Below are 26,672 nucleotides of genomic sequence, written 5' to 3' on the forward strand. Positions count from 1 at the left end.
TCCAAAACGGGTTAGCCCTTTACTTTGTGACTGTTATAGACTTATGGTGGCAGAAATTTGCCCATTATGCTTTTCATCCCCTAATAGGCCAAAAATTATGCAAGCAGTGATAATCGACGCAAGCCTAAAACATACACCCTGTGTACATATAGCCAGAGATTATAGATACTGTACATGTTATCATGCTCCACATTAAAATTAAACCCTTTAATCCTCATTTGATATTAAAGCAAAATACAAAACTATAGAAAAGTACATCACACGGTAATACTATTACAGGTTTGTGTGTAGAAGTTGTACATATACAAAACAATACTTACAATTGGGTCATAACTGATAATAATGTCAAGTGGTAATAACTTGAAGACGATGATTGTCCTCCTCTGTAACAAAGATAGTACCAACACTGTTGACTGCTATACCAAGGATGTTATTGAATTGTCCTCTTTGACTTCCATATGATCCAAACTTAATAATCATCTGGTGGGTGGGGCTGAACACTGTGAGGGTGTTACCAGGATCAGTTATTATATAATCATCAGGAGTAAGACAAAAGGCTAATGGATTGTTACAATTGATCTTCTTAATAAAGTGACCATCTTCATTAAACACAATTATTCCTCCACTACTATCATAGTCAGTCACATACACTTGGTCACTGCTGTCCAGGGCAATATAACATGGATCCTGAAACTGTCCTGGATTAAATCCTTCAGAGCCAAATTTGAATAAAAATTTATTGTTGTTATCAAAAAGCTGAATTCTATAGTTACTACGGTCCACCACATATAGTAAACCTTTACTATTAAATGTTAGTCCTTGAGGATTAGTGAATTGGCCATCTCCACTGCCACAGGAGCCAAACTTTGATAGGTAGTCTCCTTGTAGAGTAAACTTCTTCACCACATGATCATCATACTCACTAACTGCTATTACATTGTGACCTACAGCTACACCTACAGGATTGTTCAGTTTACTATCTCCACTTCCTTGACCAAATGATCTGATCAACTTCATATCTTTATTTAGTATCACTACATCTTTATTGGTATAGTCTACCATAACAACATCATCATTAGTGGTGGTGGTAATATCATAAGGACACTGAAACTTTTTTCCTCCATATTGTGTGATCAGTTGACAATTTTGTACTTCAATTTTAGTGTAGTCTCTCAATGTTGTTGTCACTCTAAGACAATACACAATAATTTAGTGAATGTTAAGGCTACCTCAATGTTATTTTACAATTGAAAGATAATCAAATTCTATTTCATAGTTCACCAAAATACAAATCACTTTGTGAGGGATAAACTCTTATCAGCAGTTCATACTTTCTACACAAGCAACAAAATTCTAACAATACATTTATCATTTAACTGAATAGAACAGTCACTGAATATTATTTACTCTAATAAAGCAGTCATATTGAAACAAAACTCTAATACAACAACCAACCAGTGTGTCTGTCTCCTTAGCACTATTACAGTATACAGTATTTCACAGGTGTTGTTTCAAACACTTTCTGTATCTACAGTACAGTCCACTTACACCTTCACATTTTCTGTGCATCTGACATGCAACCACATATGTAGCAAGTGCCACACAGCCATGTTGTGTTTGCCACACAGTAGTTTTGTATATCTTAGCGGCACCATATGGCACTCAGTTGTAATGTTGAGGCATTGATGTAGCTACAGGTTGCTGGCAAGTATCTAGTCAGTTATTGGTATGGCCTAATAGTTACTGTACATAGCTACAGTAGTTACCCATTGTATGTGAACTATGACCTTTAACATGAGCAAACCTCAACCTCAGTAGCTTAGTGGTAGGATACAGTACTAATGTAGTACAATAGTATAAACAATTGAGAGCTACATTGGCCAAGACATTGCATCAGCTGCTTCCTGTCCTGTTGTAGACTATAGTACCAGCTTACCACAATTAAAAAAAAAATTGTAATAATAACTTAACTGTGCACGAGTAGCTAACATTGTTGTTCACTAGAGTAATGTATCACAAACTTAACAGAAAAATGTGTGGTGGTACACAAATTTCCATGTGTGGTGTGTGTGAGGTAATAAGATAAGTGGACCGTACTGCAACATATAGGCAGCGGAAAAGGGGGGCTAGGGGGTTGAAGCCTCCCTCAGTCTGTTGAGGGGGTTTAGCCCTCCTCAGAATGATATCTCGCTGAAATGATCCCTCTTGCAGTGGGGCTGAAACCATGTAAAAGATCATTATACTCTAATAAAATGCTCAAATATCCTAATAGAACAGGTGCTTCATAAAACCGTGTTCCTAATAGATACTTACAGCGGGACTCAAACCATTGATCTCTTACTTTGACAGCTGGCATCTTACCACTGTGCCAAGTGTTTCCAGGCTATTTTTACTGCTTATACACTACATACAGGTACTGTATGTTTGTCACCTCTGTAGTTGACAGTTAAAATCTGTCAAAAGAGATTTTTATTAACTGCAAATAGCTTGCATTGACTACAAAACTTTAGTTTAGTTGAAATGCACAAATTGCACCTATAAATTAATTCTGGTGAACTTTTGAGACATTGTGAAAATTAAATGGCTACAGCTTCTGGAGGGCTATGCCCCCCAGACCCCCGCTGCTTACTCTGCTCAGCCACTCCTCACATCAACTATTTCCTCCACCACAGCTGTAACACTGTTCACAATAAAAACTCCCCATGCACAACCAGTTTATAGGGGTAGCTATTCTTGTTGGTGTTCAACATGGAACAGTCTTATTGAGTGTGAAAAGTATCTCATACCGTAGACGTAGGCACCCAGTTTCCTAGTGATATTAATTTGTAACTGTTGTTTATGATTGTGATAATTCCTAACTAGTGCAATTAAAAGTTATTAATTTACAAAATATATATGAATGATTACAACATAGCTATGTAGTGGCCATAGACATAGCAAGATACTTTTAGATAGTGAGGCTCTGCTCCAAGCTAAGTACAGTAGTATTCAAGACACAAGGAGCACAATCCCTCTGGTGGACTGGTGGCATGCTCCACAGGAATTTTATCCTTCGAAAGTTAAATCTGAGGCAATTATTTTCACTGACTGCTGTAGTAGAACGGCTGACTGTTCTATTAGAGTATTTCAATCTTCAAAAAAATACACCTACATAATTGGTTTATGACGTGGCTTTCAGAATGTGATGTTGCCTTCAATGACTATTATTAATGTTGTAGCAGTGTAGCTGCTGTATATATCACTAATAATGGACCTTTTCACAATGATGTCAAAGCACAAAATGTCATAGTGTGGACACTTTTGTACAGAGAGTATTGGGAGAGATGGCAGTTTGCTGTTAATATTTACATACTGCAGCAAGGGGCAAGGTGAGGCATGCATACTCACAAGACAAATGCGCATCGTTGTGTCAATACCAAAACTTAAGTCTGGTTTCGTCTGGTGGGACTATTTTGCATCGCCACATCATGTTAACTCACCTTATTATTCAGTAGTTCCATGTCATGAAATCTGCAAAAAAAAGAAGTTCATTTTAGTGATTACATACAAAGTGCCCACACTAAACACGGTCAATTATGATGTCATTGCAGATAAGGTCCCTTTCGTATTAATGGGTAAGTGTTGGCAAGTGGTGGATTATTACTTTTTAGTTCTAATTTGCAAGTAATTAATGGGATTATCAAGTTAAAGCCGTCTTGGCTTTATTGCCATGCCATGTTACGTGAATGCTAGTTCACTGAAACAGCATGAAAGGAGAGTACTGTATACAGGTAGCCCAGTGATGTAGCCTAGATCAACAGCATGGCACTCACACGCTATCCAAGAGCTACAATAGCGTCACATAAATTCTCAACAGTGCGTAGATTCCTAGTGTCACTGCCAGCTATTTTTAATTTCATTAGCCTCTCTAGTACACTGGTTTCTCTATACTAAAACTACCATCAAAGTTTGGGAACAGTACACTGATCAACCGCCACCTTCACCATTGTTCCAGGTATATCATCACTATAAGACCACTATTTTCTGTTGTCCCTATCTTTAGCTTGAATTACTGCTAGCGGTGAGAATGGTGGTGAAGCACTAGAATTATCACCAGTGGTTAGGGCTGGGCGGTATTGGAGTTTCGCTTCACGATATATCGTACAAAAATATATCACGATATTACTATTTATCGCGGTTATTAAAGATGACTGCTATATTAGAGTAGCTGACTGCTTTATTAGGGTATCTCGATCCTAGCTGACTGTTCTATTAGAGTATCTCGATCTTTGTAAAAAAATTGACTAGCTAGTACTAGGTCCTTGTTTGCAGTAGTATCACGTGATTATTTGAGGTGCATTATAACAACCTTAAGGGCTTAATAAGCTGTCACAAACACTAAAAATCGTAATAATATCGATATCGTGATATTATCGTTTCGCCGAAATCTGCGCGATACAGATATCGTTTCATTACAATACCGCGGTATTACTATAATACCGAGAAACCGCCCAGCCCTACCAGTGGTTTTGTTAAGTACAGTACTAAACGAAGCAATTAGGCCAATCCTGCTTCCCATACTGGACTCAAGCATATTTGCATGTGGGCAGGCGGTCCATTTCCATTATTTCATTATAACATTGGCAGCTCTTCAAGCCATTATTTTCCTGGCACAATCATAAAAAGCTGTATAAAAGCATGCAGTATGAATAATAAGCTTGTCCCTTCCTTTTTAAGTCGCAAAAATAACACAAACATGAAGTTTGTGCTGAGTTGATAGCACTGCTGACATGTGAGCTGACACTGTTTCAAGATGGCTTTTACTGAGCCTGTTAGTATGGAAGAATAACTGGAAAATGATGGAAGAATATGGAATAATGGAATATTTAGAGCTGACAGTAGGCCAGAGTGGGCGGTGGATGGGAAACAGAATTTATTTGGAGTGGCCTTAAGTACATGAACAGCCATTTATACAACCTGTAACTGCAGACAGGTTGTTGTAATGCAATGAGACAAAGTTTTCCTGAGAGAGGAAGACCACATCTAACATCTAAAGCAGCTTTGATGCATATATGGTAGTATGAAAAACTTTCAGCTTTTAAAAATGTATTTGTACAGGAGTCAATTGAAACCGTGAGTTGTGGATAACAATACCGCACTCCAGAAAAGTGAAGGAAGTAATTAATACTAATGACATATTTTGGTTAGGTAAACAAAAAGGACTATAGGGAGCTTCAGCTACTTCAATTTAAGCAACTTTTTAATGGCACTAGTTTAGGTCACTATGCAGTGATTCTCTGTTTTTCATCAGAAAATTCCAAATGTAAAATGTGGACAGGTGTGTCATACCATTACCCATTAACCATAGTGCTGGTACAATATAGCTAGCTAGTAAGCTTATTTTCATACATACTTCTATTCTCTGCATAACTGGCAGTTAGCTAACTTGGATGACTCTATATATGCACAACTTGGTATACCTACCTGCCTGATACCCAAGAGTGTCAAATGGGTGTATTACCCCGTGATTAATGATTGCGTAAAGTAACACGGATATTTCAGTAATTGTTCATTTCTATTGCCAATTTGCCTTGAAGGGTTGCTGTATTTAGCCACTAAACAAAGCGAAAACATGATAGCATTAAAGGGATTTGTTTAAGTTCTGGAACTGCCAAGCGGATCCCTGAAGGCATGACAACACGCTCGTTTGTGTAACCGTTGTTTTAACAAGCTGGAGTTATCTTGGGTCCTTACTACACTTTCCTTGTACAATAACTGTTGAATACTTGGTTGAATAACATGGAAAACTGGCAAGCAAACACCCGTTGTCATGTACACATTTCAAATTACCATTTCACGTAAACGAACAATTACTGAAGTATCCGTGTTACTTTATGCAATCATTAATCACGGGCTAATATACCATTTGACACTCGTGGATTCTATTGTATACTCTTGCTGATACCAATACCTAGCAGTAAATGTTCACCAACAGAGATACCGATAATTGCCATACAATTCACACACCTCTCAAGTTAGCTATGTGTGACTACTCTATTAAAGAATATTTTATTGTGCAGTGACTGTCCTATTAGAGCATTTCAATCTTAAAATCAGAAAATCAATAGGGAGCTCCAGCTACTTCAATTAAAAAAAACTTTTTAAATGCACTAGTTTAGGCCACTATTTGGTGATTTTCTGTAAAATTCCGAATGTAAAGTGTGGGAGGGTGGGTCATTACCATTATCCATATATAGTACTGGCACAATATAGTGTGCTGGTAGGCTTATTTTCATACTCATATTCTCGCACAACTGGAAGTTACCTAAGGGATGACTCTACATACGTTTAGACTATGGTATGGCTCATTTACAGGTTTACTAAATCACTTAGTCACCTGACATGCTCACTTAGTCACCTGACATGTTCACTTAGAAACCCACCCTCAAGCAATTTTGCACATGATAAATAGTTATAACACGAAAGGCACACTGCAGTACTTGATAATACTGTAATACTCTTCTTCTCCGTGTCCTGCAAATAATTCTGGACAAATAGTAGACTAAACGGCGTATCTACTGTAGCTCTAGCTGTTACTTTGGTTACCAGTCGAATAATTATTTTTGTGGGCGCTGTAAGGGCTTCAGGAAGAAATTGTTCCACTGTTCTGTACTGTTCTTTCACCCCACACTCATGCTCTGGCTATAAAGGTACGTACTTTAAACCATACTCTAAATAAGTTTGACACCGCAACCAACGGGAACTAAGTGATTTAGTAACCTCTCAGGCCCTTAGTAGCGCCCTTGCTGCACTCAGGATGCTACAGCCTCGGGCCATCAGGGTTACTAAATCGCTTGTTCCCTTGGTCTTGGTGTCTAACTATTATATAACTTGGTAATCTTCTAAAGTAACAACCACACTTGCAACCACAAGATTCTGGTCCACTTCAGATGTGGCTACATATATACTAGTCATCCTTGAGTCTAGTCCCACTTGAAATTCAACTTCTTTTAAAATTTTGCAAATGCTAATTTTCACAGAGTTTACTGCACAATTCTCTTGGCTACAATGCACAAGGTACGGTAACTACTGTATGGCAATCTTGAAAAACTGAAGTGTACATACTCAGTATTTCATTAATAATGGTTAAATCTTTAGTAGTGGGAAATACGTGTGGTAGTAAAAATACATGTGGTATGTATAGTGAAAAACAGAAAATCATTAAACAGTGTAACCCACTCACTAGCAAATGTTTAGAAGCTCTAACCGACTGCTCTAACTTATAAACCATACAATATAAGCCCATAAAACTATATATTAAATTACTTGCTTTACGTAGAACAATTAGGAATTCAATTATATAGTTGTTAGTTATTTACATTAACCACAAAGCCATTACACAACTCAAAATTTGGCTTAACTGAAACCACATGTGATATCTCACAACTTATCAGTCTAGTACTTTAAACAAATACTGCTTTTATCATTCTTACATAACCTTTAGGTAATGAGATAGACAAACATGGAATTTCACCTGACTCAAAGAAAACCACCATGGTCACCAGAGTATCCAACACTGTAGGATGCATGTATCACCTTATTAGGGAAATTGAGAATTTGTGCAATTGTGTCTTGTCTGTTAGAAAACAACAACTAAAACAGAGAGCATCTGATTCTTGCATCATTGCCCAGTCATCGTTGGGAAAATATTGTTGTAAAACTCTTTGAGCTTAGGAATTTACCTATCTAATAATAGTTGATTATCACTCCAGAAGTATAAAGATGAATTCAACAGTTTCGTGATACATTTAAAGTCTATTTTTGCAAGGGTTGAGATCATAGGCATAGCAAGATATTTTTAGATAGGGGGGCTCTAGTTTGGTGTTGAAGAGAGAGAAAAAAAAAGTTGACACCTGCTAAGAATGGCTGCCCTCCACTAAATAATATCAATTGTATCACTGATAAAGCACATAAATCCTTATTCACAAGTGAATTGTAACTTCATAGTTTGCTACATTTTTCTCTGAATATTGTGACTGCTTTATTAGAGTACCTCCATCTTTTTTGAATTTATAATCAGCAAATCATAAGGGGGGCTCCAGCTCCCCTTGCCTCCCGGGTTGCTACACCTATGGAGATGGTATCAAAAATAGATATCTACACTATTTCTGATGCCCTAAGAGGCAATTAAACACTTGTCAAGCACAACAAGAAGGTTATTGACAAAGACTGTGTAGAGTTGCTGTATCCCAATTTCACACCAGCAGAAAGAAACCACCTCAGAGCAAAGCACACTATACCTATGTGGAGGCTAAAGCAGGCTTCATTTAGCCTTTCACCACGTAATGGTTTGCTAAAGCCTGTGTATACGGACAAACACAGGTACATACACAGATAAGTACATACACAGATAAGTACACACACACACACTTTATTAGGAAAGCAGGAACACTCATAGCTTGCCTGCGACTGGCTGTAGGCAAGCACCTGGTTAAAAGTTTTAAAATGTGCCAATACGTGAGGTCACAGATTTGTACACAAACTTACTTAAATGGACTTCCTGGGATTGGTTCTCCTGCCACTAGTACAGACAAGGTGTGGATTCCACAAACCCTGGGAGTATATGAGACTTCATAGTGACCACGTCCAGTATCTTTGATTGTAGCTAGTTCAGTAAGGTGAGGTTTACCACTGTAGTGAACTTCAACCTTCATACAATCTGCAACATTTGGTACCCCTTGACCATGTGAGTCATTAGCTTTAGCAGAAAAGATGGTCGTACAATTCTTCTTAAAAGGAAACAAGCATTTCATGTCACTTACGGTGCACTTTTGTATATCAATAGGTGTAAACATTCCTAAACAAGATAACCATTTCTTCACTTGATGACTACCATAAAATTGTATCTTCTCTTGCTCACAAACTGTTGGATTTAGATTTGTGTTGCTCTTCATTTCTTTCAGTTTATCTCTTCGCTCCAACATTGATTTCTTCATGGCCAACACATCTTTGCTAATACCTTGTTGTAGTTTGTCATCAATGAAACTCCAACAACTCTTCAACTGGCTTAATAAGAAACACAGTTCATCTTCCTGTACTCCTAAGCCTTTATCCTTTCCCTCTGTATCCTGTGTGATCTGTTGTTGTAACTGTCTCTTTCGTTCATCTAGGGCAGCATGAAGGGTACGAAAGGAATCATCCAACCTGTGCAAGTTTTCTTCTTTCCTGTTCTTCACATCTTGTCTTTTGCTCTTTACTCCATTGATAGCTCTTTCTACTTCACCTATTAGCTGTTGGATACCAGGAAGAGCTTCCTTCAGTATCTTCTCACCATCTACAACATCAGATATCACATCATAGTCATGGTCCTTGTGTTTCTTGATGATGCAGTCTCGACAGATCGACACATCTTCACACCTGCAGTACAACTCTAGTGGTTTAGTAGGGTGAATGGGACACATCTCAACCTTCTCTGGTAAGATGGATGGAATATCAGTAGCACTGCCTTTCCTCAGCTCATCCAGTGAGTGGATTTTGTGCTCGCTAAAGGTTTTCATTTTTCGATGTGCTTTTTCACAAAAATTACACAAGAATATAGCACACTCGCTGCACGACGACGTTGCCACTTCTCCATCTTCACAACTCTGACATATGGGTGTGACCTTCTTACTGCTTGCTTGTTCTTGTAGACGCATGGTCACCAGACAAATGGCTGAAAAATGCGATGGTAATTCTTCTACAGCATGTGGAGTAGATAGCGCAACCTTTCCTCTGCATAGTGGACACTTGAGCTCACATTTCGAAGCCTCCAAGTAGGGCAATCGTCCCAACTATTCTTTAAGGCAGCCAGTACAAAATGAATGAGGACAAGGGAGTATCTTGGGATCACTCAAGAGATCTTGACAAATTGCACAAGTGAGCTCTTCTTTAACCTTTTCCCAGTTAGTCGCCATGTTTCTATTGTTAAGTTGCTCGCATATACTTGCATGCAGCTGCAGCAATAACTGTAACCAAATTTAGAATTGTTCGGGCATGTTGCTTAGCGACAAGCGTTAGTATAAGCATATTTTGCGCCTGTGCGTAACATTGAATTCATGCTTGGGCTTGGGACCTTGGTTGGGACTGAGGTTGGGACCCATTCTCTCTGCAGCTGAGTGCGACCAAGAAGAAACAATCACTGGCGAGATCACCGGGCATCATCTATCTGTAAGTGTTATCCCACTAAGGACATATGGCCATAGAAGCATGATGTGGCTGTGCTGTGAACATGCTCCTGTCTTGATTCCGAGCTTGATTCCTTTTAAAATAGTAAGGGATGATTGTGTCGACTCAGTGGACGGAAGTTTGGAAGCATCGAGTCGGTTGGCATGAGGAATACTTGAATGACGACTGATCATTGCAAGTATGAAACACCAGCTAAAGATCCCAGCAGAGAAGTAAATCTTATTTCAAGGCTGTTCTTTGGGTAAGTCACTACACATTTAGACTGGGAAGGGGGGTGACTAACTAATAACCAAGGGGTTAAAATTGCGTACAAAATTTGAAAATTTTAAAGATTTTTTTCAAAATTTCAAAGTTTGAGCTTGAAATTTCAAATTTGAAAACAATTTCAAATAAATTTATAAATACCTGATAATATTACAAGTTAAAGGAAAAATTAGAAATTTTAAGTTCGATTAGGGATCATAGAAAAAAAAAAGTAGGGAAACAAGGAAGGTTGCCTATACACCTCCAGATATACTAGTGAACATTTAATCCCTAATTCAGTCTATACCCAAGACCAAGACTAAATTAGGGATTAAATGTTCACTAGTATATCTGGAGGTGTATGGGCAACCTCCTTTGTTTCCCTACTTTTTTTTTCTATGATCCCTAATCGAACTTAATGATCCCTAATAATCCTTAATCTCTATGATCCCTAATTTCTAATTTTTCCTTTAACTTGTTTGTTTACTTTTTTGTAACATTATTATGACTGGTGAACCCACGCATAGCGCATCAAAAGAAAGGATGGTGCCAGAATTAATGGTTTTGTCTGAACGTGTGCCCCAGCTATCACAAACTGCTTCGAAAGTACAGTGGCCATTATGCTTCGATTTCAGCTATGTTCATCCTGTTACACAGCATAACAGATGAAAAACAGTGAAAAGTCCCTCTGCAACAATCCTGTCACCATGAAAATATGACGATTCGCGCACCCCCAACTATCAACACTGCTTGAAGTATCTTAGTTTACTACAGTGGTATATCCCCAGTATATGGAACAGTTAATTGTTTGTTATTTTAGTAGTTTTTCAGTAAACCCACATTCACTGATGTTTTACTGAGAGTTTAAAACTTAGTAAAATAATTATGTTCCATATACTTAAGTTTACTGACACTTTACTATCAGTATAACTACAGTAAGGCATCTTAACAAATTAGTAAACTAAGAACCTTCAAGCAGTGCAATTACTGCCTCGTAAGTGCAGCAGCTATATTACGCTTCGCTTTCAGCTATGTTCAGCCCATTACACAGCATTACAAACAAAGAACACTCTTAGAAGAATCATCTCTGCAATCAGTCTAGTCACCACGGAAAATACAGACGATTCCCATTTACAAACATACTGTAGGGAAGCCATGCATCGTGCTACCACAAATCGACACCTTTGGCTGTAAGCAAAAAGAAATGGGACACAAAGAAGGACAAAGGTAAGTCCATGATGCATGCATTGTACGTACTGCTATGCCAAAAGGCACGTCTCAGGACGAAGCGATGTCGAACAGTGAAAAATCAAGCCCGTAGCCTTATCCGTTATCAAGTTATGCTTGCCTGAAGGAATCAGGCAGGCAGTTAGTCAGTAGAAAATTCTATTGTATATATATAATATATATATATATTTAAATTTTGTAACAATTTATCGGAAGCTTTTAGGACCGTACTGAAGGCACTTTTGGGCTTGGTTATACCTAACCAATACTGCCAAGGTGCCAGGATGGAGTTGTGAAGCTGATTTTTGGGTGAATTTTTTGGCTAGGAAAACCCAAATCTCCATGATCCCTAATATACAGTACTACCGTACTGTATGATTAACTCCTGAATGATCCAGTAAGATGTAGTTATATGCATGCAGTGATAAATACACTATTGCAGTTGTCTTCAACATTATCAGAGACCACTTCTTTAACTTGCAAGATAAACGCTGCATAAATAACTTGTGAGATAAATCTTTCATAGCAGCAGTTATTCATCAGCAATGTTTCATGGTTAACCATAAATCTTACCTAGGCCCTTAGAAATGCAACTGAAGCCTTAAGAAACAGCTTTAAGCACCCCGGCGGCTGTAATAAAATGTCAAAAAGATAATTATTTTTACAGGCGCCTATTTCGTATTAGATGTTCGGGTAACAGTTTAGAGGTAAAATGTGTGTTGCCACTATAAAAGGTGGCAATAAGTATCTGTGACTGATGAAGCTTTACTGAATTCAAGAAAAACTTGTCAGCAGCTCATTACGTTCCATGGAATATGGAGTTGTGCAATAGCGGGGCGTGCGCTAATGGAAAGATCTGGGCCAAAAATTTCAAATTTCAGAACAAAATTTCAAATTTCATAACAAAATTTCAAATTTCAATATTAATTTCTGTGTGGTTGTATGAAATTTCATAGCGTCAAGGACCCCTTGCTATTAATAGAAACTGTTGCTGTAGTTTAGCTACCCGCATTGCGGTAAAGTGTACAGAACAGCCACGTATAGTGTTTTACCAAAACTATCTTGGAAAGCGTTATCTTCTGCATCATCAATATCCAAAAGGATTTCCTTATTAACAATGTTGATGTCATAATCTGGTTTCAGCTTTTTAACATATTGAGTGAGTATCAACAAAGCCTTACCTATCAAGTGCTCATTTTGATGGCTGAGCAGTGCCCTATAGTATGTTCACGTTGAGCTGAATCCTGAAAAACAGCTAAAAATTAAAAGTGGATTTTTTCTCAACAGAGTTAACATTTCAGCCAACCAGATGATTATTGGTAACAGCAAAGGTGTCAACAACAGACATGTATGGTTTGGCTCCATTACAAGTTCAGGAAAGGGCTGTAATGGACACTGTACTTATATGGCTTCCCCATAGGAAATGTATTGTGAAAATTTTGATTGGCCATAAATAATATTATTATGTCAAACATTTGAAAAAAAAGATTTCAAAACATTTTTAGCGGATCAAGCAGTACTACAAATGAGCCAAATTTCAAGATCATGTGTAATTGCATCCATGAGTTATTAAATGTTTTTGAGGATTCAGCTCAACGTGAACGTACTATAGTCCTACCACATGCCATGTACTATCTGGTAATATTATCAAGGCATGCAACATTTGCATATGGAAAGTGGTGACAACCTCCAATGAGACATTAGCCTCAAACCACTGCAATTCTTGAAAGGGTGACTGAAATAATAGCATACTGCCTGTCACAGCCAAAACTATATAGGCATCATCACCATCTAAACCCACTAATTTGTCAATTGCATCAGAATGTGTCTGACCATAAATTTTCACCAGGGATCCTGGTGAAAATTTTGCGTGCTGCCCAAAATTCTGCTTTTAAAAATCATCCTAGAGACATTTTACAGGACGAAAATCACCTTTATGGAATAGTACTATATATAAAACAGCATTAAATATTACAAAACACTTACGGGTGGCCAGATATAGATTTTTTTTAAATCACCAAAACTCGAAATTTAGTCTCACTGCCTGCCTCACTGACCACATCACAAGGCTAGAGACTAAATGAAGCAACACACGGCCACCATTTTATGCCACAATAACAAACTCACTAGTGGGATGTGCCTTTTGGGGTTCCGACAAGTGGAGGCCCTCTGCGCGTTGTTTTTTCTTTTATCTTCAATCAGGCTGCTTGTCTTCTTCATCCAATGAAACCATATGGATATATACTAGCTAGATATCTGCAAGTTCATGATTGGGATCCCGTTCATGATAGGTTCGCAACCATGCCCATAAATTAAAGATCTAATAGCGAAAGAGTATGGAGACCGCACCTCTCAACAATCTAGCTATTTTCTTAACAGTAAACAACATCACCTCACTCCTTATAGGTCTAGCTAGCTGCTCACCCCTTGGCTGACTCGAAATATACTCTAATACAACAGTCACTCTAATACAACAGTCATGTATGATAAAACAGATGTTTTTCTTGCCAACGTCTGCATGTATTTGAGTACTTTTTGTACTAAACAAGCTACTCATTATATCTTGAACTTAAGTTGCTGTTGAATGAAACCATGTTCTGTTGTTTACAGTGCATCAAATATAACAGTGTAGAGCAAAACTTCCTGGAATTCTTTTTGTTGTGTAAACTGCATGGTGAACTGAAAGTAATATTTTGCTTTTGTAACCTTTTAAATTTTTTTTGTTACTGTACTTCTTTCTCACCAACACTTTTCTCTGTGTAACTTTTATGTTCTTACTACAAATGTAACTCATTTCTTCATTCACATATGTAGGGATATGCCCCTTTCCAACACAAAGGGATAGGCTATTCCTGATAGTCTATGAGGCCTGTAGGCACCATTGTGTTTCAGTTGTTAAATGCCTGTAAAACCCGATGGGAAGGTAATTCACAAAGTTTGAGGAGAGACGCCACACCCGTATTTCAGACCACCAAAAAAGAAACCACCTCAGAGCAAAGTTTACCTATGCAGAAGTTTAATACAGACTTCAGTTCACTTTAACTCCTTACATGCAAGCTGCTTTTACCATTTAATGATTTTGCATGCTCACGTGGTGCGTACGGAAGAACATAAGTAGATACACTGTAGATAGGTACACATACTTTTACGAAAACAATTTCAGTAAACCAGGCATGCACCCACAGCTGGCCAAATTAGTCTGATTAAGGATCATAGCCATAGTAAGTACTGTAATTCGCTTTATTTTTGTGCAAAAATTTTCGTGTAAAAATATTTTCGTATGATTTACGAGAATGACTGCTCTATTAGAGTAGTTCGATATTGTATAAAATATTTGTGCAAGAAATTTTCGCTGCATACGAAAAATATTTTACAATGAAAAAAAAAGCAAATGACGGTATTGAAAAAAAGATAGCTCACCCACACCTGCAGATATACCAGTGGACATAATTCAGTCTTAAAGATCCATGACTGAATTAAGGATTAAATGTCCACTATTTATTTATTTATTTATTATCAATTTTTGTCAATGACAGGGGTCACACAAAAGGCACAAGCCTGTACAGGGTGCTTCCCCACAAAAAATCACACACAACATACAACTATACCAAACAAAAAGCTACAAAAACAAAGAAACACACACGCAAACAATAAGATTAAAGTTACAGAAATTAATTAGAATTTAAAAACAAAAAAATGTTTCAGTTTTAGCTTAAAATGATTAACAGAAGTTGTCAACACATCAAAAGGGATTGAATAATTTGAATTCCACATAAATATGGAATTGACAAAAAATGAATGGTGGAATGCATTGATGGAGGAGGGTAAACAACGAATTGTCAAAGGGTGAGACCTGGTTGGAAGATCGTTTATTTGAAAATAATCAGAAAATTTGATTGGAGTAAATTTATTTTAAATAGTGTATAACATTGTAGTGCAAGCACAATTACGCCTCTGCTCCAAAGATGGCCATTCAAGCTCCCTCAAACATTCATCCCTGGATTTAGTCCACTGAACAGTTTATGGGTCAAAATAACTTTCTATCCACTTTGCAGCTCTACGTTGTACTGACTCTATCATATTAATGTTCTTAGCAGTGTAGAGAGTCCATACAACATTACAACACTCAAGACAAGGCCTAACAAGAGTTAAATAAGCTGTTGCTTTGGCCCTATCTGTGCATCCATACATAGTTCTTCACAAACGATTAAGTTGCTTTGTGTACAATGTACTGACAGTGATGATTTCGTTTCAAGTTTGAACTAATGATAACACCAAGATATTTCACTTTACTTTTCCAGGCAACTGAAACAGAACCAATTGTATTAACAAATGGAACAGGAGAACGTTTATTTGTAATATTTAAGGCCTCACATTTGTTTGGATGAGGGTCAATTGCCACATAAGAGACCACGCATGAACATGATTAAAATCATCCTGTAACTCAATACAATCTTCATAGGAGGACACTTCAGCATACAAAGCAACATCATCAGCATAATATTATATTTTCAAAGAGGATGACTTAACTACAACATGGAGATCATCAATATACAATATAAATAGCAGAGGTCCTAAAATAAACCCTTGAGGGACTCCAGACAACACAGGTAGCCACTCAGAGAACTGTCCATTTATCACAACGCACTAAACTGAAAACGATTAGTAAGATAATAGTTGAGCCACTTTAATAGGTCACCATGAATCCTCAAACATTCAAAAAACGCTGATGAGGTACACTGTCAAATGCTTTTGCAAAATCCAACAGCAAACAATGAGAACTGCTCCGAGAATTGAGTGTCTTTACCAAATCATGCACAACGTGTAACAATAAATCAGAAGTTGAACAACCTTTATGGGATCCAAACTGACAGGGGCTGATTCTATTGTGAGATTCCAAAACAGACACAATGTTGGAGTAGATAATCCTTTCCATTGTCTTGATAACCAATGATGTAAGACTAATGGGGTGATAATTCTTAACAACTGAAAGATCATCCTGTTTAAAAACAGGAACAATATTTGCAGTGACCCAGTCCTTTGGTAAGGTAGCAGTGCGCAAAGATGATGTGAAAAGAAAACTTAGTGGAGAGGAATGAATTCTGCACTAGCCTTCAACAAAAAACCAAGTATTGCATCAGGACCACAAACCTTAGAGATGTCAATTGAACTTAAGTGAGTAAACACTTCTTGGGGTGAAAAGCTAACAGTTGATAGGAGAGGCCTGGAAAACCTAAGTGACTGCCTTAAGGTAAAAACAGAATGAAAATACTGATTAAATTCATTAGCCTTTGCCACAGTTTCAGTTAGCTGTACTCCGGCAACAGTAATAGGTGGTAATTGAGCAAGTCTACCCTTGGAAGAATTTATCCAAGCCCAAAACTTTTTAGGGTTCTTATAACAATCTTGGCAAACCTTATTGGTATACAACTTTGTATCCCTTCTGGTCATTCTGCAAACAGTATTTGAAAGAGTACGATACTTGGACAACAAAGATGGTGAAGGAGATGGTAATGATTTAATATGTACATACAAATGTTGTTTCCGTCAAATTGAATGAATAGTTTCATGAGAAAACCAGTGCTTTAACTTACTTTTCTTCCACTAAACACGAGATATTGTCATATCCACAACTGAAAAGAAAAACAGATCTTGAAATAACTGCCACGATTCCTCAATATCAGAAGCAGATTCAATTATATGCCATGGAACACGAGACAAGGTCTCTAAAAATGCAGACATATCAGCTCTCTTATAATTATACAGCACTCTTTTACAAGGAGATTACAGTGAAACAGTAACATTTAACGTAAAATGAATAGCGTCATGATCTGTGGATGGTACATTATCAATAACACACATATTAGATATCATATTAGGTCTATTAGTAAGAAGCAGATCTAATAAATGATGTTGTGGTGTAGGAGTAGATACCAACTGAGTGAGACAATTATCTTGAACAAGGCCACAACATTCATTTTTGACTGGAGTAGAAATAGTTGGAAAAACAACAGACCAGTCAATATTTGGTAAGTTGAAATCACCACACAGAATAATAGGCAACTTACCAGCTGATAATAGACAATTGCTTAAAGCTGACACTCCATTAACACCCTGGGCAGGAGGACGATAACAAACTCCAAAAAGTACAGGACCACTACATAATTGTAAAAACTTCTAAAAACAATAGCTCATCACAAATACAGTTCAAATCATCTCTAATGTTAACACGAATATCCTCTCAAACAATAATTAACACTCCTCCGCCATGTCGAGAACAATCTCTGCGAAAAATTGAGTAACAACCTGGACACATTTCTTTATCAAAAATGGTATTATCCAAAACGTTTTCTGTAACAGCCAAAATGTCAATACGAAAGGTACAAATAAAAGCAAAAAGATTAAATCATTTTGGCAAAACACTTCTGGCATTTAGACACACACAAGACAGCTGATTAAGTTTGGGATGGTCAACAGAGACAACTGCTGGTACAAAATTTGAGCATACAGCACAAATCCATGGTTCATTAGAATCCTCCTGAACCATTGCTTCATACAAATCATCAGACAATAACTGATCACAAGACACATGGACCCAAGACTCACATAAATCACAACATACAACTTTGTGGTCATTCAAAACAGCCTGAACAAAGCTCCAGAGACAATTCTGGGCCTGGATTAGGCTGGATATCTCCTGATAAGAACAAAAGGACACGAAACGGCAAATAACTCCATTTAATGATCACCACAGGTCATCCGAAACATGAGTAGTCCACAAACAATGGCTGTAGCAGAATACCCAAAGGGTCAGCATCAACAAAGGGCAAAGAACACTGACAATAACGATTGTCCGAATGGCAAAACGACACAGCAGCAAAGAGGAATACAAATGACCGCTTAAGCATTTTTTTTCCCACTAGTATATCTGTAGATGTAGATGAACTCTGGTAAGGCTGAATTAGGGGTTGAATGCCTACTAGGATAAATGAAGCTGTGTCTTGTTTCATTACAGTGGAACTGACCCTACTTATCCGGATAGTCAGTTAAGGTGGTGCTGAAGTAATCATGTGAAGCCGTACAATGTCCATTTGTCACAATTAAAATTAACCCATGCACTTAACGAGCTATTTCAGAAGGAAAAGTGTTTACAAGGTGTTAGAACATGAATAACATTACTTTGTATCAACAATAGTAGACTGACAATAATAGAGCTGATTCTTCATAGTGCTTCTTTTTGTTCTATAGTTTTCCATGATATTTTCGTGCATGACCACAAACAGGCTGTCCCATTTGCCTTGTAAGGCTTCACACAATTACTTCATTAACCAAACTATGAAATGACCACTCTATTAGAGTAGTGACTGTTTTATTAGGGTAATTGAAAATTCTTTATGCCATTATCAGCTGAATTCCTGGTGATTCCTGGTGACTACTAGCCGAATTGCCTAATTGCATCATATTACCCTTACTATACACAGAACTACTTGGTAACCATACATCTAAATACTCGCTATGAAATTAGGAACTCGATTGAGTTGTTCTTTGTTTACATCAAGACACATGGTAGTGTGTCGTGCGGCCCAAGAAGCCGGCGCGCCACACCGTGAATATATTTACAGGAAGAAAGAAAACGTCATTTTCACACTTTTGTATCTCGGTGATAGCTTATCCGATTGAAACCAAATTTGCTGCAGAGTTGCCCGCCAGCTAGGGGAGTCTACATTCCAAATTTGAAGGAAATCACTCAAGCCATTTCCGAGATATGAGCGGTCAAAGTTTCATTTTTTTTCTTCTTATTCTTCATCTTTTCGCACACTTGCAAAAATTGATATAAAACGCAAATGCGTGCTCCGGTCGCCTTGAAATTTGGCACACAGAAAGGGAGTGCAAAGACGAATCCTAGCATCAACTTTGGTGCAAATCTGATGAATGGTTCAGGAGTTATGACCGATTATTCGCGTAAAACAAGATCGATTTGTTGTCACGCCTACAGGATAAACCGCTTCATGGAATGAGTTGAAAATTGCTATGTAGATGGAGTAACCATCGTAGGAGTGTCTTTTGGTGGTTTGAAAGGAATCGAGATTACGACCACGGAGATATGACACAAAACCCAACCTGTGTCACAATTACGCGATCGATTTTTGGTAATAAAAAAGTATTAGTTTTTACGCCTACTAGGCAAACCGCTAAGAGCAATGAGCTGAAAATCGGTGTATAGCTGGAATAATCTTCATAGAAAGTCCTTGCAGTAGTATAGAAGAATTGGATTACAAACCACTGAGTTATGATTCGAAAGCCAACTCCGTGTAGCAAATGCGAGATCGAGATACTCTAATAGAACAGTCACCCTAATAGAGCATTCAGCTAATTTATTTACTCCATTATAGAATTCTATTACATTACAAGTTATTCTGTAGGAACTTCAGCTGCAAACAGTTAATCTTATAGACAGTTCAGCAAGAAGCAAGTCAACCTGTGGAGAGGTAAGCTACAATTATATCACTGTAGAGATTCAGAACATTACAAGTCACACTGAAGAGAGTTCAGCTATAAACAAGTCATGCACCCTGCAGAGAGTTCACCTACAATTAAATCACTCTCTAGAGAATTCAGCTACACACAAGTCACTGTGCAGAGAGTTCAGCTACAAACAAATTACCCTGTAGAGAGATCAGCTACAAACAAAACACTTTGCAGAGAGTTCAGCTATTTGTTCAGTTACACACAAATCAACCTGTAGAGAGATAAGCTAGAAACAAATCACCCTGTAGAGAGTTCAGCTAAAACAAATCAATCTGCAGAGAGATCAGCTAGAAACAAATCACCTTATAGACAGTTCAGCTACAAACAAATTACCCTGTAGAGAGATCGACTACAAACAAATCAACTTGCAGAGAGATCAGCTACACACAAATCAACTTGTAGAGAGATCAGCTAGAAACAAATCACCCTGTAGAGAGTTCAGCTAGAAACAAATCAACCTGCAGAGAGATCAGCTACAAACAAATCACCTTATAGACAGTTCAGCTACAAACAAATTACCCTGTAGAGAGATCGACTACAAACAAATCAACTTGCAGAGAGATCAGCTACACACAAATCAACTTGTATAGAGATCAGCTAGGAACAAATCGCCCTGTAGAGAGTTCAGCTACAAACAAATCAATGTGCAGAGAGATCAACTACAAACAAATCACCCTGTAGAGAGATCATCTAGAAACTAGACACAATGTAAGGAGTTCAGCTACAAGCAATACACCCTGTTGAGATTTCAGCTACAAACAAATCAACCTGTAGAGCGATCAGCTACAACAAATCACCCTGTGGAGATCAGCTAGAAACTAGACACAATGTAAGGAGTTCAGGTACAAGCAAATCACCCTGTAGAGATTTAAGCTGCAAACAAATCACCCTGTAGAGAGGTCAGCTAGAAACTAGACACAATGTAAAGAGTTCAGCTAGAAGAGGTCACCTTATAGAGAGTAGAAACCATCATGTAGAGAGTTCAGCTGCAAACAAATCACTCTGTATAGAGTTCAGCTAGAAAAAGTCACCTTGTAGAGAGTTCAGCTAAAAAGAAACCGCCATGTAGAGAGTTCAGCCTCAAACAAATTACCGTGTAGAGAGTTCAACAACAAACAAATCGCCCTGTAGAGGGATCAGCTAGAAGAAGTTAACTTGTAGAGAGTTCAGCTACAAAGAAACCATCATGTAGAGAGTTCAGCTACAAAGAAAGCACCATGTAGAGAGTTTAGCTGCAAACAAATCACCTGTAGAGAGTTCAGCTAGAAACAAATCACCCTGTAGAGAGATCAGCTAGAAGAGGTCACCTTGGAGAGGTCACCTTGGAGAGAGTTCAGCTACAAAGAAATCACCACCTAAAGAGTTCAGCTGCAAACAAATCACCCTGTAGAGGGATCAGCTAAAAGAAGTCACCTTGTAGAGAGTTCAGCTACAAAGAAACCATCATGTAGAGAGTTCAGCTACAAAGAAATCACCCTTTAGAGAGTTCAGCTAGAAGAAGTCACCTTGTAGAGAGTTCAGCTACAAAGAAACCATCACGTAGAGAGTTCAGTTACAAAGAAACCACCATGGATGTAGAGAGTTTAGCTGCAAACAAATAATATGTAGAAAGTTCAGCTAGAAACAAATCACCCTGTAGAGAAATCAGCTAGAAGAGGTCACCTTGTAGAGAGTTCAGCTACAAAGAAACCATCATGTAGAGAGTTCAGCTACAAAGAAAGCACCATGTAGAGAGTTTAGCTGCAAACAAATCACCTGTAGAGAGTGCAGCTAGAAGAAGTCACCCTGTAGAGAGTTCAGCTACAAAGAAACCATCATGTAGAGAGTTCAGTTACAAAGAAACCATCATGGATGTAGAGAGTTCAGCTAGAAACAAATCACCCTGTAGAAAAATCAGCTAGAAGAGGTCACCTTGTAGAGAGTTCAGCTACAAAGAAACCATCATGTAGAGAGTTCAGCTACAAAGAAAGCACCATGTAGAGAGTTTAGCTGCAAACAAATCACCTGTAGAGAGTTCAGCTAGAAACAAATCACCCTGTAGAGAGATCAGTTAGAAGAGGTCACCTTGTAGAGAGTTCAGCTACAAAGAAACCATCATGTGGAGAGTTCAGCTACAAAGAAATCACCCTGTAGAGAGTTCAGCTAGAAGAAGTCACCTTGTAGAGAGTTCAGCTACAAAGAAACTATCATGTAGAGAGTTCAGCTACAAAGAAACCACCATGGATGTAGAGAGTTTAGCTGCAAACAAATCACCTGTAGAGAGTTCAGCTAGAAACAAATCACCCTGTAGAGAAATCAGCTAGAAGAGGTCATCTTGTAGAGAGTTCAGCTACAAAGAAACCATCCTGTATATAGTTCAGCTATATTTTAAGTCACCCAGTAGAGAGATCAGCTGCTAAAAATATCCTGTGGGGAATAATGGGCATGTAATAAATATATGTATATAATTTGTATAATTACTAATAAAATCAAAAATAATTGAAGTATTAAAAATCTTCTATAAGTTCTTTTCTTCTTCCTGTGGTAAATAAAAAAACACATGGGTTAAAAAAGCCCCAAAACCAGCCATAGGCTGGTGCTGGCTTTGCAGTATACAAATACAAAAAGAAGTGATATCTAATCAAAAACAGCCAAGCTGTAAAAAAAAGGTGCGGCCCCCAAAAAGGCCATGGTGAAAAAGATGTGAAATCCAAGGTGGCGGCCAAGAAATGGCTGTGATGGTAAGTTAATGGTAAAAATTTTAATAACGACAATTCAGGTGAATTTTGTGCCACTTGGTCTTGGCATCAAATCTACCTGAATTATCGATATTAAAATTTTTACCATTAACCTACCATCACAGCCATTTCTTGGCCGCCACCTTGGATTTCACATCTTTTTCACCATGGCCTTTTTGGAGGCCGCACCTTTTTTTACAGCTTGGCTGTTTTTGATTAGATAATACCAACTGCAATGAAGTTATTACTCGGAAAAGTCTAAAACATTGGTAAAAACATACAATGGAATCCCAACTAACTATCTACAAAGGTGCCTTACACTCCAAAGAACTATTCTATATAGTTTACTTACAGTGAGATCCATTCCACAGCTGGTTCATCGCGATTTGTCCCATTTTTGCTGTTGCGCATGCGTATCTGCATTAGTGACCACCATGCTACATCTGGGATAAAGCAGCCGACTGTTGACTTTACCTGTTTCCATTGATGTATAACACTTTCTTTGTTATTAACCACTTGTTTTCAACTCAAAGAACGATATAATTCACCTATTATGAAAGGTTACATTTTACACTATTACATAACAAACGTGCAATAACCTGGGGAATGATCCGGTTATCCCAGAAACAGGACCCCTATGGGCGTCTCTACTTTAGCACTAATGCATCTCACTATTACACGTACTAAACAGTATATATCGAAGCTAGATTTTATTTCCTGCGTGATATATAATGCCATGTCACCATATGGCAACTACTGCCATTAATGGGGGTTAAGGTTATTTATACACAGTTAAAGAGGTGCAGACTTTTCAGATTTATGGACCACCCCTGGTCCCAAGGGGTTCGGATAACTGAGGTTTCACTGTACCTTTTATGGCTACGTCCCTTAATCAGACACAGACTTTCTAATTTTTCCTTCTATTTGTTTGTTTACACTTTTTATGCAATGCATTGTACATACTACAGTATGCTAAAAGGCACCAGTTGGCTGAAACAATGTTTTACAGTGAAAAAATTTGGCCCACCCTTAGTGGTTGTCAAGTTATACTTGTCTGAAGGAATCAGGCAGGCAGCTAGTCAGTCAGTAGAGAATTATGCTAAATGGTACTGTGAGGTGATTTTTGACTAGAAAAGCCTAAACCTTCATATGCAGTACTACTGTACTGTATGATTATTGTACTGTATGATTATTGTACTGTATGATTATATGTGACCCAGTCTGGGAAAACCGGTCTTATCGCCCATGTCAGCAGATTCGATTTTTCACCCAGAACACAAAGCTACATGAATAAACTATCTAATTTCACAATCAAAGTCAGCTAGACTTGAGTGGTTTGATTTTGCTGGCTGCTTTTCCCAAGCCCAGTGGCCATCCGTATGTGCGGTGTGGAGCCTTAATGGAGCTCTGGTCAGCCTGGGGATGGCTGTATATGGCTGTACAGATCCGTGTTGTTGAATAAATACCTCTGCTGTGAATTTCCATGTTTTAGCCAGTTTTGAGACCTGAATGGCCCATAACTTGGCCTAGTTCATCCCTACGCCTTACTTTTCAATTTTTGAACAGCCTCTTGCCCTCCATCTGGGCCCCCACCTCCCTACTTTTTTGGAGCTTGCCTGATACAGTCAACCTCGGATCAAAAACTATCTAAAATGGTGGGAAACTTAGTTGTTGGATACTTACACAGTGGATGTTCTGGAAGGTAAGGAATTGGTATAAAATGTGTGAAAATTTGGTACACATAGCTTCAACTATTGGCGAGCTACAACACACTAAATATTTAAAACCAGTATTTCTCGATACTTTTAAATAGGCGATAAGACCGCATTTCCCACACTGGGTCACATATAGCCAAACATTGTTATAGTGCTACATGTACACTTTGCACACCTAGCTTTTATAGATATGTAATAAGGTGTGTAAGCTTTATACACCTTATTGCCCTATAGTTAATAGCATGACTATAGGGCATTTGTTTTGCATACAGGGACCAGAACAACTTATCACCTTCTATATATGTCATAACGTATACTCAAATCCTACACCATTATAGGGCAGGTGCCATTGCTAGGATATCATAAACTGAAACTTCAACTCACTTAAATGGACTCCCAGGAACAGGTTCTCCTCCCACCTGTACAGACACGGTATGACTTCCACCAAATTTACGAACATAGGAAGCCTCATAACTGCCACTACCAATTTCTCTGATAGTAGCCACCTCAGTGACCCGATCCTTGTTGTCATATTGTACTAGAATATCTAACTCTTTGGAATTGCAAATGTCATTACCCAAGAAATCTTTTAGTTGTAATGTAAAGCAATTCTTCTTGCCAATAGGAACTATATCCTTCAGGTCTACAACAGTACAGCATTCCTGTACATTGCAAAATAATCTGATCTGGTGAATGATCTTTTCAGTGCCTTTCACGTTGATAAGTGAATGTTCCTGAGATACTGGATTTAGTTTTGTCTTGCTCTCCATTTCTTTCAGTTTATCTCTTCGCTCCAACATTGACCTTTTCATGGCCAATACATCTTTGCTAACACCTCGTTGTAGTTTATCGTTGATGAAACTCCAGCAGCTCTTCAACTGGCTTAACAAGAAACACATTTCATCTTCCTGTACTCCTAAACCATTATCCTTTCCCTCTGTATCCTGTGTGATCTGTTGTTGTAACTGTCTCTTTCGTTCATCTAGGGCAGTATGGAGGGTATTAAAGGCATCGTCCAACCTGTGCAAGTTTTCTTCTTTCCTGTTCTTCACATCTTGTCTTTTGCTTTTTACTCCATTGATGGCTCCTTCTACTTCATCTATTAGTTGCTGGATACCTGGAAGAGCTTCCTGCAATATTTTCTTCTCAACATCTATGACGTCAGAGATCACATCATAGTCATGGTCCTTGTGTTTCTTGATGATGCAGTCTCGACAGATCAACATTTCTTCACACCTGCAGTACAACTCCAGTGGTTTGGTAGGGTGGACAGGACACATCTCAATCTTCTCTGGTAAAATGGATGGAATTTGGCCACTGGTTTTCTTCATGTCATCTAGTGAGCAAATTTCGTGATCTCTCGTGGCTTTGACTTTGCGGTGCGCCTTTTCACAAAAGTTGCACAAGAATATAGCACACTCGTTGCAACATGACGTTGCTTGTTCTTCCTCGCAACTCTGACAGATGGGCGTGACCTTCTTACTGCTTGCTTGCTCTTGTAGACTCACGATCTCTACCAGACGAACGGCTGAAAAATGCGATGGTAATTCTTCTACAGCACGTGGAGTGGATAACGCAACTTTTCCTCTGCATAGTGGACACTCAAGCTCACGTTTCGAAGCCTCCAAGTAGGGCAATCGACCCAACCATTCTTTAAGGCAGCCAGTACAAAACGAATGAAGACAAGGTAGTATCTTGGGGTCATTTAAGAGATCTTGACAGATTGCACAAGTGAGCTCTTCTTTCACCTTTTCCCAGTTAGTCGCCATGTTTCTATTGTTTTTGCTCGCATATACTTGCATGCAGCTGCAGCAATCACTGTAACCAAATTTAGAAACGGTCTAAATAAGGAGTATTGCTTAGCAACAAGCGCTAATATTATTTCGCGCCTGTGCGTAAAACTAAATAGAAAATACCGTATGGCCAAAATATTTCTAGGGGGGAAATTTTTGCGAGTTAGCTATCAGCGAAAATTTTATCCTTGAAATATCTAGACCGTAGTCTAATACATTTTGGAAGTGTTTGCAAATCCGCGAAA

The 26,672-nt window shown here is 38.2% G+C and overlaps 1 protein-coding gene across 2 annotated transcripts; it reads right to left on the minus strand.

Moving 5' to 3' along the window:
* Nucleotides 1–206: 206 nt before the first annotated feature.
* Nucleotides 207–26,445, minus strand: LOC136254023 (E3 ubiquitin-protein ligase TRIM71-like). Of its 2 annotated transcripts, XM_066046661.1 has the most exons (3): nucleotides 26,287–26,445; nucleotides 25,019–26,247; nucleotides 207–1,189 (listed from the first exon to the last, which is right to left on the minus strand). In XM_066046661.1, exons 1-3 carry the CDS (start codon nucleotides 26,434–26,436, stop codon nucleotides 346–348), a joined length of 2,223 nt encoding a protein of 740 aa, XP_065902733.1. In that variant the 5' UTR covers nucleotides 26,437–26,445; the 3' UTR covers nucleotides 207–345. The 2 variants fall into 2 exon arrangements, with proteins under 2 accessions (XP_065902733.1, XP_065902732.1); XM_066046660.1 differs by having other exon boundaries at nucleotides 25,019–26,445.
* Nucleotides 26,446–26,672: the final 227 nt, after the last annotated feature.

This window comes from Dysidea avara, chromosome 4 (assembly GCF_963678975.1).
Source record: "Dysidea avara chromosome 4, odDysAvar1.4, whole genome shotgun sequence".
Lineage (NCBI taxonomy): Eukaryota > Metazoa > Porifera > Demospongiae > Dictyoceratida > Dysideidae > Dysidea > Dysidea avara.